Source organism: Rhincodon typus, chromosome 29 (assembly GCF_021869965.1).
Source record: "Rhincodon typus isolate 14 chromosome 29, sRhiTyp1.1, whole genome shotgun sequence".
Taxonomy (NCBI): Eukaryota; Metazoa; Chordata; class Chondrichthyes; order Orectolobiformes; family Rhincodontidae; genus Rhincodon; species Rhincodon typus.
The window spans coordinates 14695400-14709532 of NC_063360.1; the positions used below are offsets into that span (position 1 = coordinate 14695400).

General features: G+C 39.7%; 2 protein-coding genes across 7 annotated transcripts in view; both read left to right on the top strand.

Moving 5' to 3' along the window:
- Positions 1-3272, top strand: part of LOC109928907 (CDC42 small effector protein 2-like) — a 21388-nt gene extending 18116 nt beyond the window's left edge. For all 6 annotated transcript variants that reach the window (XM_048613970.1, XM_048613971.1, XM_020528839.2 and 3 more), the window contains one exon: positions 3015-3272. The gene's annotated coding sequence lies outside the window, so the exon portion shown is untranslated. The remainder of the gene's footprint in view (positions 1-3014) is intronic.
- Positions 1792-14133, top strand: part of sppl2 (signal peptide peptidase-like 2) — a 53917-nt gene continuing 41575 nt past the window's right edge. Inside the window, exon 1 of the mRNA XM_048613905.1 lies at positions 1792-1836. Coding sequence (XP_048469862.1) covers positions 1792-1836 — 45 coding nt within the window. The remainder of the gene's footprint in view (positions 1837-14133) is intronic.

A 14133-nucleotide genomic window follows, 5' to 3' on the forward strand; every position in this document is an offset into this window, starting at 1 on the left:
GAGCAGGAAGGCTGACGTTTCGGGCCTAGACCCTTCAGCCTTCCTGCTCCTATGATGCTGCTTGGCCTGCTGTGTTCATCCAGCTCTACACCTTGTTATCTCAGATTCTCCAGCATCTGCAGTTCCTACTATCTCAATACAAACCTGACCTCTTCTGGTCTATTTAGCTCATTACCACGATCACCCAATGCATTGAAAGACCTTCTGAGGACGGAAACAAATTCCACAAATGGTATGGACCTAGACAGGCCTGAAAATTGTTTTTTATAGTAATTTTGTTTGGTTCATTATTAATTTTATTTTGCACTTCAAAACAGTATTTTTAAAATTTCTTTGCTGTGGCATTTTCAGTCCCACTCATGTTACCTCTATTTCTAGTGCCTCATTATCTAGTAATCTAAATTAGGACATGCATTTTATTTCCACAGACCTTAGTTGCATCATTAATTTATGGTTATGCTTTGGTGACAACATTTACCAGTCCAAATTTCTGTAGTAACTTCTCCTATTCAATTTTACTGTGTCAACTATCACAATGAGGATGAAGGTCATGACCACTAAGTTGCACTGTATAAAGAATTGCTGGACTGGAGTCTCAAAACTCTATTGGTAACTTATTTATATGGAAAGAAAATTTCATTAATTGATTACAGCTAATGGCACATGCGATTTACTAGCATAAGTTAGTATTTAGATGCTTTTGTATTATTTCAAATATGTATAGTATCGCATAAGTTAATGTGTCTGTATACAATGGTACATTGTAGCGGTATTCCTTATTACTGAGTCAGTTGTGATTTTTATACTTATGATGTAGAGATTTATCCAGCAGTTAAAAGAAAATTAGTTTTGTAACGTGCCTTATTTTGATTTGCATGAGTTACATGTATTAAGCAATTTCATAAAGTAGAACTTATTTATCTGATTTGATTTATATCCAAAAATTAAAGTATAATTTTAAAATTATTTTGTTTGGACCAATACAGCAGTCATCTTGTAATTATCTGACAAATTTCAAAATCCATTGCCTGCTTCCTCTTTGCTGTGATTACAGTAATTACTTTGCAGCACCATGGCTGACAATATAACATAAAAGAAAAGCATTTATTTATTGAAACACAAACTCAACAATGAAATTCTTTGCTTCTTTGTGATCTCTGTATTCCCTGATGGCTCAGTGTGTTTGCTCATTGATGGCTACAAACAAGGAATATATGGTATCAGGTTCCACTCCTAATCTGTGCAACTAACTTATCATAGCTGACCGTTAGAATTCGCCCCAGCATAGTCACAATAGGAAAAGAAAAGAAATCAGCCAGAGTTTCCCCTCTTGATTACTACCAAGATTCTGTAAAATGGTTGACTGTGACCATCTTTCTCCAACGCTTCTCCTCCATTGTCCAGCTGAGGGCAATGCCTTGCCGGTACCACCCTTATCTATCTAATCTTGGCCAGACAATCTCCATTAATATATCCCGATGTGCACCTTCACCATTCTCTCTGAAGACTCCAAAGGATGGATCCTTGGCTCCCATTTCTCCTTTCTAGACCACCACTTAGTGATAGCATCCAAAGCATGATGTCAGCTCCCACATCTACACTGTCTACACCCAGGTCATCTCACCACAATCTTTCTTCATCTGTCGATTGTCGCTGTGTACTCTGGTTACTTGACTGTTATCTAGACCTGGGTGAGTCAACATTTCCTGTAGATAAGTATTGGCAACATCAGAGCAATTGGTCTTTGGCTCCTGTCACAAACCATTTCCTCTTCCTTCTCCTTCCAAGACAATGTTTGAAGCTACTTGTAACTTTGCTATCCTAACTAACATGGAGGTAAGTTTCCAATCCTATATCCTCTGAATTAGTAATATCACCTTCTTCCACTCCGTAAAATCATGCCACTCTGCCTTTGCCTCTGCCTGTCTGCTGTTGGACCCATCAATAATTTTGTTAACTCCAAAATCGATTATTCCAATCCTCAATCTGTCATCTTCTACCCAACATAAATGTGAGCTTATTCAAAACCCTGATGCTCATAACCTAACTTGCACCAAGTCCTGTTTACTTATCACCCTGTGCTCTCTAAATAGCAATGCAAGTCCATGATTTGAAAATTCTCGTCCTCAAATTTCTTCATTGCCTCACCTTTTCTCTGTAACTTCCTCCAGACCTACAAACCTCTGAGCAATTTGCTTTCCTTCAATTCCGACCTTTAGCGTGCATGTTCAAATTCATGTGGTCCACCATTGGGGGTCGTGTCTTCAACCATCCAGTCTCTGGACTTACCTCTTTCTCTGGACTTATCTCTTTCTCACCGTCTGTCTTTCTCTTCTTTTAGAGGAAAAATTTAAAGATGTGCGAGGCAAGTTTTTTTTTACACAGAGGATGGTAGGTGCCTGGAACACACTGCCATGGGAGGATGTAAAAGCAGATGTATTAGCAAAGTTTAGACAGACACATGAACAGGCAGGGAGTAGAGGGATAGGGACCATATGCAGGCTGATGGGAGTAGTTTAGAATGGCATGATGGTCAGCACAGACATAGTGGGCCAAAGGGCCTGTTCCTGTTTCGCAATGTTCTGTGTTAATTAATTTTTTTGTCATTGACCAGACTTTAGGTCATCAGTCCTCCTTTGGCTTTGTGTTAGTTTTTTTTGTCTGCTTTCGATCATGAGTCCTTTGGGAGATTTTACTATGTTAAATGTACTATATAAATGCAAATTATTGTTGTAATAAGCATCTTCCTGCTGCAGGAAGATGCTTGTGTGATGACATCAGGCAAGGACAGGCTCATCAAATACCTTCTATGTTTTTCTAGAGTTTTGTCAGTCTAATCGAAATTTATTTTTTTTTCTGATGTAGTTTTAAACATTTATATAACTTCCTTATCTGACCCAGATATGTCTTTTACAGCTGGGATCTGACCAGGCTATATCTGACTGGCATCTAAACTGCTATGTTTGACCCTCATCTTAAAATAATTTAGATATTGTTTCTCTTTTTTTTGCTAGATTCCTCTGTCTTCCTTTAAAGTATTCATCTGAATCATTGCCTTTCCCTGTCAACTAAGCCAAGATGAAGTTTGTGCTTTGAGTGTTAAAGAACTCTGCATCGTGTTAAAAGTGACCACATTCCTTTGAGGGGAACCTGTTGCTCCTGATACCAGCTTATATCTAGAAAGAAACAGCCCCTTGTATTTCTTGAACTGAGCTGTATGTCTTTTTTTTTGTAAGATTGCCTGAATCAATAAAATTGAAGGTGTTTTTGGCCTTGTGTGGTTTATTTTTTGACTTACAATAAACCCTGAAATTGAAGATTGACACACACACAATGGAGAAATACAGCTTTTCATCAGAAATGACTGTGTTTAGAGTAATGTTTAATTGTTGCGTCTCATAGTTTTCATTATATGGATGGACTTTTGAAGATAGCAGATTTTGGATTTCAGTGTGGATTTGCAACTTGCGTGGGATGCAGAAGTTCAGGTGACTTAATGAAAGGGTACACACGTTTCAATGGTATTTTCTTTTTAATTAACACTCTTTTCTACCCCCTTTCCACTCATGAGAATGCTGCCTTTCACTGAGTTACAGTTACCCAGTGCTTACTGTAGCTGGGGTAGAATTTCCAGTGGGGCCAATATTCCTTAGGGTACAGTTCCCAAGATGCCAGGAGCTCACTCTGGTATCTAGTTTCTTGTGACAGTGATGGTTTGGGCCATTGAATTACGGAGAACCTTCTGGCCAAGGTCAATTCTGTTCCTGCCTCACATCCCCATGCATACTTTACAGCAGAAATTACCAGACATTGGTCATAAGCACATGTACAGAATGATTTCCCTACCTATCTCAGCAGCATGGAAATTAAATGTGGCACAACTGATTCCTTTTGTTCGGTCTTAGCTGAAAAAAGTTTAGTACCGCTGGGAGTGCAAGGAGCAACTTTGGCAATCCTGATCTGTTCTTAATTTCTGCACTGAATGGGATAGAAATGCTTATTAATTTTATTTAATTTAAGTTTATTAATTTACTGTGATCACCAAAAGTAAGTCATTAATGAGAGTGGTTGAATTGCAGCAGAATGTGGAGCATGAATGTAATCTCAGAACCTGCACTGACACTAATACTCATTGAAAAATAAAATTGCTGAAAATGAGTGGAAAACATACTCGAGCCCAGCAATTATTACAACTGCCTCACACGGAGTAAAAATTTGTGAAGTTGTATTCTACTGGAGCTTTTGATTGGACAAAGTTAACCTAACAGTGGAATCACTTGCACGGTTGCATTTAGAGCATTAGAATTTGTTTTCTTAAAATTAGATGCAGTGCATTCCTATAGCTATCAAGTTCTACTTTAAAACAGCGTACAAGTCTTATCGTTCCTGAACTAATCTGCTTGCAAATTTACATTGCACAAGCCTAATGAAACCTCCTTTACCCTCAATCCGCAGTGTCTCTTGCATGACCAGCAGCTTGATGGCTGTGAATGGGAGTACATAAATCACATTAAATCTGATTCTATGGAGTTAGAAACTTGTGGGATGTGTGCACAACTCTCCAACCAGAGTAAAACCTGGAGAGACAGAAATGTCACATGGACTAGATAGTTTATCAAGTTCAAATGGATGGGTGTGGTGTTGGGCATGGATGAAGAAAATAACCAGATAGATGAGGAATGGAGATAATTTGCAGTTGAGATAGAGATTGGTAGTAAAGGGGAGGGTAGACACTGGGATTATGGTTGCAGTTCTGAAGTTTTTTTGGCAAATGGATGTAAACTCACTGAAGCCTTAATAAAATGGTGTCTGTACAATAAAATGAATGGATGCCTGTTTTTAAAGTGTTGTTGTTTCTGTATTGGGTACATGTGAAAAAATTTCTGTCTGGTAACTATGGGCAAGAATATTTCACATACAAGTTTTGCTTTGTAATAGTTTTAATTAAATTTAATTTAAATGATCACTGCTCCTGGAGGTTACCATTGACCAGAAACTCATCTGGATTCACCACATGAACATGAGACTACAAGAACAGGTCAGAAGCCAGGAATATTGTGGCGAGTAATTCACTCCTGACTCCTCAAAGCCTGTCCACCAATCTACAAGGCACAAGTCAGGAGTGTGATGGAATACTCTCCACTGTCTGGATGAGTGCAGCCCCGACAACACTCGAAGCTTGACACTATCCAGGACAAAGCAGCCCACTTGATTAGCACTGCACCCACAAGCATCCACTCCCTCCACCACCAATGCTCAGCAGCAGCAGTGTGTACTATCTACAAGATGCACTGCAGAAATTCACCAAAGATCCTCAGACAGCACCTTCCAAATACACAACCACTTCCATCTAAAAGGACAAGGCCAGCAGATATATAGGAACACCACCACCTTCAAGGTTTTCCTCCAAGCCACTCACTATCCTGATGGGAAATATATTGCTGTTACTTCACTCTTGCTGGATCAAAATGCTGGAATTCCCTCCCTAACAGCATTGTGGGTCAACCCATAGCAGTTCAACTGCAGCGGTTGAAGGCGGCAGTTCAGCACCATCTTCTAAAGGGCAACTAGGGACAGGCAATAAATGCTGGACCAGCCAGTGATGCCCATGTCCCATAAATGAATTTTAAAAGTTATGATTTTACATCATATCTTGCCTCCCCACTTAAAACGTTAAAGTATTTTCATAAATTAAAGCCAGAACATAGGAGTATTTGAATTAGATTATTTATATGAAAATCCATACTTGCACCAGGGAGAGTCATTCAGCATGGAAACAGACCCATCGGTCCAACTTGTCCATGCTGACCAGATAGCCTGAATTAATCTAGTCCTATTTGCCAGCATTTGGCCCATATCTCTAAACCCTTCCTATTCACATAGGCATCTAGATGCCTTTTAAAGGTTGTAATTGTAGTAGCCTCCAACACTTGCTCTTGCAGCTCATTCCATACATGTACCACCCACTACATGAAAATGTTGCCCTTTAGGCCTCTTAAATCCTTCTCCTCTCACCTTAAACCTGTGCCCTCTACATTTGGACTCCCCCCCCAGTCCAGGGAAATGACCTTGTCTATTTACTCTATCCATGCCCTTTATGATTTTATAAACTTCTGTAAGGTCCCCCCTCAGCCTCCAACACTCCAGGGAAAATAGTCCCAGCCTATTCAGCCTCTCCCTTTAGCTCAAACCTTAAAACCCTGGCAACATCCTTGTAAATCTTTTTTGAACCCTTTCAAGTTTCACAACATCCTTCCTGTAGCAGGGAGACCAGAATTGCATGCAGTATTCCAACAGTGGCCTAACCAATATCCTGTGTAGCTGCAACATGACCTCAAACCTCTAACCTCTATACACAATACACCGATTAACAGAGGCAAGCATACCAAACACTTTCTTCACCATCCTATCCACCTGGGGGACTCCACTGCCAAGGAAATATGAACCTGTATTCCAAGGCTTCTTTGTTCAACAACACTCCCTAGACCTTACCATTAAGTGTTTATGACATCCTATCTGGTGTCCTGGAAGGACACAGTGTTTTGCAAAGCAATTGTTGCTGCCTTCAAGTAAATACTAGAGCTGTTCAAAGTGGATACTGCCAAGAAAGCCTCACTCTAAACAGGATCTGTTCACCATACCACTACCGCTGTTTGAAGCCAGTTCCCTAAACCTGCCTATTTAACTTGGTGGAACTGATCTAATGTATTTTTACTGTAAAGTACTGGGGCTATCTAAGCAGTTAGACTTTCACTTTCAGAACTTACTTATTACAAGTGGTCTCAGAACTTCATTGAACTCAAATCAGGGCAGAAAGACATTGAGAGCCATGGACAACAGCATCACAGCTATTGGTTGAGTGGGAGGTTGGAGAGTTACATGGGTGGCATGGTGGCTCAGTGGTTAGCACTGCTGCCTCACAGCACCAGCAACCCAGGTTTGATCCCAGCTTCAGGTGACTGTCTGTGTGGGTTTCCTCCGGGTGCTCTGGTTTCCTCCCACAGTCCAAAGATGTCAGGGTAGGTGGCTTGGCTATGCTAAATTACCCATTGTGCCCAGGGATGTTTAGTTTAGGTGGGTTAGACTTGGGAAATGCAAGGGTAAGGGAATGGGTCTGGGTGTGATGCTCTTCAGAAGGGCGGTGTGGACTTGTTGGGCCGAATACTGTTTCCAGCAGCCCTCAAAACTCATTAGTGCAGAAAGTTGTGGAGGCCGTCATTGAATGTGCTTATTTCAGAGATAGATAGGTTCTCGATTAGTAAGGTATTAACAGTTACAGAGAGAAGGCAGGAGAATGGCATTGAGAAGCATATCAACCATTATTAAATGGTGAAACAGACTTGATGAGCTGAATGGCCTAAGTCTGCTCCTATAATCTTATGGATAGGCACTTAAGGGAAATAAATATGCAAGGTTCTGGGAATCAAGCAAGGGAATGTGACTGACAAATGCTCTGAGTTAACATGGCCTCAGTGGGTCAATTGGCCCCCTCCTGCAATGTAGTGACATTACCATGACTTAGTGTTGGTAACATTGGAAAGAAGGAATTTCAGGGGCAGAGACTTGGTACTGAAAGAATAGACACATTTTGATAATTACACAAGCTAACTTATGAACAGCAGTAATACATAAAAAAGTGTAAAAGGTAAAGTTGACCATAGTCCTACTGGACCATAGGGCTGCTCCCTCATTAATGAGAGAAGAATGGTGGTGGTTGAATAGAAAGGGTCACCACACCTCAAGCAAGGAGAAAGAGGTTCGGAATCAATCTTAGGCAGTATGGGAAATTGAGCCCCTGCTATTGGCATCCTTCTGCATTGCAAACTAGCCTTTCAGCCAATCTATATGTCTGACCCCTCCCCCTCAGTGATGTAACAGATAGTAACCAAACAAATTTTAAGAGAACAGATTTTTCATTACAGCCAAATGAGCATGAAAAATATTCAAGAGTTCTTTGCGCATATGTAGGTTCTAGCAAATATTCAGTAAACCATAGCCAGGCAACTCTATTATTATGGGTACCTCAAGAAAATAGGTCTGAGAATACCTCAACTGGAAGAGAGACTGAGCCCAATGCTGTTGCCATTAATTTGACTCTGTTAGCCATCTAGTCAACTGAGCCCTAAAATAAAACTACAGCAAAAATAAAGAAGTTTATTTTTCTCTTAAAAAAGAGAGATGAGTTCATGCTATTAAAAGGCTTGTACAACCAGATCAATTATTTGGCAATATGGTGTTGTGACAAGACACAAGGGCTCCTGTAATTGTCCAGCTCAATTACCCAAGGGTCAAAAGAAGTCCAGTAAAAGTAAATCCAGCTAAAAGCAAGACAGTGACAATTTTGAACACCTTCAAGACCTTCAGTATGAACAGCTTGGCTGGGGGCATTGTTAGTTCAGTTAATTCCTGTAAAGTTTGCTACACTTTGCTTTACAGGCAGGGTAAGTGTGCACAATTGTGTTTGATGACATTTTATGAAACAGTAAATAAATCACTAGCTTTATAAAATCTGTTTAAAAAAGCAATTGGAAAGGAATCAACTAATGCAGCCGAATGCATGCATAGGATTGAAAGCTGAAGCATCTGCAATCGTTTTTGGAAAATGCCAAGTGGACAATTAATTTCAGTCTCCTTCTGATGTCCTAGCATCATGGATACAAACTCCAGCCAACTCAATACATTCCATATGATAAAGAAGCAGCTGAAGGCCCTGGATAATGGAGAGGCAATTGGCCCCAAAACATTTTGGAAGTCATACTGAAGACTGGTGCTCCTGAACTAACTTTGCCCCAGCCAAGCTGTTCCAATACAGCTATAAAATTGGCATCCAATTACCTGACATGAAAGATTGCTCAAGTCTTCACCAAACAAATCCAATCAAGTCAGTTACCACCACACAGCATCCCTATCAAACACTGCACCAATAACTCACTCACTGCAACCCAGCTGGAGATCCCTCAGGGTTGCTTGCCTCTTGACCTCAATACAGCCTTGGTCCAAATATTACAAAAGCCAAACTTCCTGAAGGGGAGAGAATGGGAGATTGCTTGCAGGTCTTTTAGAGGTCTGAGTCCAATGGTCTCTGTCCCCTCAGTTCTGTGACATTCTGCTACTTAGAACCATACCAAAAACTGCTGCTGGGCAGTTTGTTCTTTTCTCAACCCAGACACTTGGTGCCAATTTCTTTCAAAAAGTTGTTTACTCTATCAGTCAACAGTTAAACAATTCAATTTTTGCTTCAACTTAAAAGAAAGTAATCCAATCTTTCAGTTCATATTCAAGAAAATATATACACATCCTCCACAAAGACTATTACAACTGGAATTCCTTAGAAGTAGCATCCTATTTCATCTGCTTCAATGATCTTCTGTCATCCTAAGGTCAGAAATGATGTTCACTAATAATTGCATGATGCTCAAACATTCACAACTTCAGATATTAAAATAGTCAGTGTCCATACGCAGCAAGGCCAAAATGTGGCCAGCATTCATGTTTAGGCTAAGATGCACATAACATTTGTCATTTGACTATCTCTATCAAAAGAATCTAAGCATCTCCTTTGTTATTCAACAGCATCAATGTCACTGAACACCCTACTATCCCAGGGGCTACTAATGGTCAGAAACCAGCCATATAAATACTGTGACAAGATGTCAGATGTTGGAATTGAAGTAATTTGTCTCCACCCTCCAAAAACCTGCCACTATCTACAAGATTAAGAGTGATGGAATATTCTTCCCTTTACTGGTAGTTTACAGCTTCAACAATATTCAAAAATCTCAAAGATCATCCAGGACAAAGCAGCCTGCTTGAGCTGTAGCCCCTCCACCACCAACACAGCAGCATGGTGTACCATATACTGAATACACTGCAGCAATTTACCATTGCTCCTTTGACCACCTTCCAAACCCATGAACACCATCATATGGAAGTACAAAGACAGAAAAAGAAACCACCACAGGCAATTCGCCTCCAAAATCACACATTATCCCATCTTGAACACTATTATCAGAGATAGTAAGAACTGTCAATGCTGGAGTCAGAGATAAAACAATGTGGAGCTGAGGAGCACAGCAGATCAAGCAGCAGAGGAATAGGAAAGTTGACGTTTCAGAAATGGCATTTCTGAAGAAGGGTCCTGACCCAAAATGTCAACTTTCCTGCTCCTCTGATGCTACCTGGCCTCCTTGAAAAACTATCATTTCTTTAATTCACTGGATGAAAATCCTGAAACATCCTAGCTAACAGCACTTAACGTTAAGTGATATAGTGGAAGGAGTAATCAATTACTATGCACGTTCCAAACACCACCATCCCCATGGATAGGTGTCTGCTGTCTGCTTAGCACCTCTTCAGAGGCAGAGTCTAGGGTGGAGCAGAACAAGAAAGAAAGTGAATCATTGTCACACAGCATTATGTAACAAATTTCAAAATTAAAATTTACTTTCTAAATATAGAATAGTTATTCAATTTTCTATCACTGTTTCAACTTCAAATTAGGTCAATATTTAAACACTGTACATGTAATCAACTGGTTAGATAAATGTTGTGTCCCTTGCATTTTCTTTTTTTTTTTTTTTTTAAAAAGTTTGTGACAGCAGTTCTAAAGTTCATAAATAACTAAGTGATGAGCACAAATCTGAAAAGATATTTAATTCATATCTATTTGTAGTTTGCATGCCTAGGTTATCAATGCATTGATTAATATTAAATTGGTCTTAAGTAAAATGACAAACACAATATTTGCAAGAGAATGCATTGCAAAGATCCTTTGAATTCAGAGTTAAGAGTACAGATGTGGGCCTACACCTAAAACATAACCTTATCTGTCTGCAGCTCAGATGTTTGTCTAGTACAGCCTCCAAATCTAGTTCACATTTAAAGTGTCACAACAGATAATTGCTGCATCCCATGTAATGTCAAAAAGCGTACTGGAGGGATGAGAAGATTATTTTCAATCAATGCAAGAGGTAACTTTGCAAGCTTAAGTTATGCCTTATACAGCACTGTTATATTTAATTCGTTAAAGCCAGATAAAAGCAGACTCAGCATAAAAGTACTGGAAAAAAGTTTATTGTACAAGAAAGTAAGTGTTTGTCATCCACATCCAGCTTCAAAAAGTAAATAAGGCAACTAAACCAATTTCTGAAGGGACTTGTATTAAACCAATTTCTATGCAAGACTTCAACCTAACCTATGCAATGTTATTCACAATCAAAATGAATAACTGTTCACCGAATTTCATTTCTAAAAAAAAAAAGGGTAAAAAAGTTACTTCAGAAAATAAGACTCCAGAAACATGCTCAATTTAACAAAATTTTAAATAAACAAAAAAATAGTATAAAAATGCAGGTTTCTAAGTCAGCTGGTTTTAAAAAAAAACTGTCACTAGAGAGCACTGCTGGGGAAATTCAGCTGGAGTTTGAATGAAATTACTGCTTCCAATAGAATGATTCTAGTGGTCAGTTCAGCAGGTTTACTGGTACTGCTCAATTCCTAGGATCTTATTCTATTGTATTACATACTGTTGTCATGTAACAATGTACATGTGGCTGGCAATACACTTGTGCAGTACAGGTAGCACTGCACTACAGAATGGTTGCATAGATGGCAATAAAGTTCATGACTGATCTGCACAAGATTAAAAAAAAGTGCAAGTACATGCTTGCCATCTAACAAGATGCAAATATCCTCCAGTGCTGCTGGTGATATTATAAGTCCCCATTTGGATAAAACCAACTAAGTCGAAATCCTGAGATATGGCGATGATACATTTCAAATTAACCATCCTGTTGTTGTATGAAAGGGTTTGGAATTGCCTCCATCCCATCCTGTGGGCAAATCAGAACAACTGACGTTCCTCTGCATACAACCAAGCCAAGCTGTCGTGTGTCTTCAGTCAATTTGTATTGGTCATCTGGATCTGAAATTAGTAATGTTAAGTTTGAAAAGTTAGACTGGAGTTATACAAAATGTATAACTACATGGAACATGCTAAATGTGATAAAATAGAAGTAAACGTGTTTTAATTAGAAATTACATAATAAAGCTTCACTTGAACCTTTTTCAGTACCTTGAACATTGAATTAAATCATGCCCCAAAATGGTATACAGGAAAACCTGACACAAAGTCACATAAGGAGACATCTGGCAGCTGACCAAAGCTTGGCAAGAGTAGTAGATTTAAAAAAAAACACGCACCTTAGAGGAGGAAAAAGAAACAGACAGACAAACAAAGATTTAGGGAGTGATTTCTAGAGCTGAAGGCTTTGCCCCTGTAGGTATAGCCTTTAGTGGTGGAACAACAAAAACAAAAAGGTAGCTCAAAAGGCCAGAATTACAGTACAGATGAAAGGGTTGCATGGACCGAGAGATTATCATGATAGGGAGAATAGAGAAATTAAAATGGCAGCCAAATTTTCAAAGAACACCATGCTACTGCCCAGATTGGACTAGATGTAAGTAACAACAGTCAGTAGAATTTTGGATGGCAAGTTTATGGATATCATAACATGGAAGGCAGGTGACATGTATGCTGGAATAATCAATTCTAGATTTACACAGAATTGCTGAGCAGAAACTGATGGCCAAGTTCTGTGCCCATGAAGGCACCCTCAAGTGTGATCTTAGCTTCATGTCACACTACATGTAACCCCATACTGTTCTGCATCTGCAAAATCTTCCCTACCTGTCCTTTTTGACACCATCACCTTGATAACTTGTTAGGATCTCCCTCTACCTTAATTTGTAGAGTTTTGGATTACTTGTTACTTTGGTTAGACCCTTGGCGGGTGACTTTTATACCCATGTTATTCCAGCTGCTTGGTTTGTCTCCAGCACCATCGTTTAAAAAAGATTCTAATTACCTCTCTGCCTCAATTAATTGGATTATTAGGTGATTCCCTTCACTTTTTGACACCTTACTCAGTGTCCGACACTTCTGATCACTTACACAGGCTTGGGGACAAGGAGTTGAAAAGCTGTATGAAGGGACTAAGTTTAAGAAAAGCAATACCAGTGGGAGAACTGTAAGTTTATTAACCTAGAATCCTCAATATGACCTGGAAGAACATATACAAGTGCCACTAGTTGCAGAAAACTGACCAACTGCGCTGCATCCACGAGGCTGCAAGTTACAGACAGCATGTTCAGAGAGCCAGTAGGAGTGCAGGTTAGAGGCATGCAGGCAGATAGGGAATGTGTGACTATCAGACAGTCCAAGAGAACCAAGAAGACAATGCAGGGGTTCGACTCAAGAATCGGTTTTCATTCTGATAACTGTAAAGGTTTTCAGAGGAGTGAGGCAAGTGTTAAGCCTATGGCAAGACGAGTGAGCCAGCTATTTGGGAGGAAGGAAGGAAAGGGGAAAAGCAGCAGTTAAAAGGAATTCATTCATCAGGAGAACGGAGACATTTCTGCAGCCAAAGATGCGACGCCAATGTATTTTCTTTCGCAGGTGTTAGGATCAAGAATGTCACAAAGTAATTACAGGACATTCTTCCTGAGGGATGCGTTCAGCCGCAGATCATGGTCTACATTGGTACTTATATAGAAATGAGGGGTGATGTAATCCTGTAGTCAGAATTTAGAAAGCTCTCTAAAAGATTAGCAAGTAGGACTTCAGAAATTGAAATCTGGAGATGACAATCAGGACCAAACACCAGTGAGTACGGAAGAAGGATAAGATAGATGAACATATGGCTAGAAAGCTAGTACAGAAGCGAAAACTTCATATGTCTGGGACACTGGTTCTGGATAAAATGGCTCCTGCTCAAGCTCAACAGATTGCACCTGAAGACAGCTGGGGCCGAGTTCCTTGCAGGATATTCTGCTTGCGCTGCGGGGGGAGTGTTTAAACTTACTATGAGTGTACAAAGTAGGACAGAATATTAGTAGGTGCACAAAAATATGGGGAGCGACAAATAGCAGTAGAATATAGAACAACAACAAGTTAATAACTGGATTAAGGGAGAAATTACAACTGTGTATATGAATGGATGAAGTAAATAAGATTGACAAGTTACATGTATAGATCGCCACATTGAGTTATAATACTGTGGTAATAACAGGCTTGGCAAAGGAAAGGCAGAACTGGGTACTAAACATTCCTAGTTACGGGGGGGGGGGGGGGGG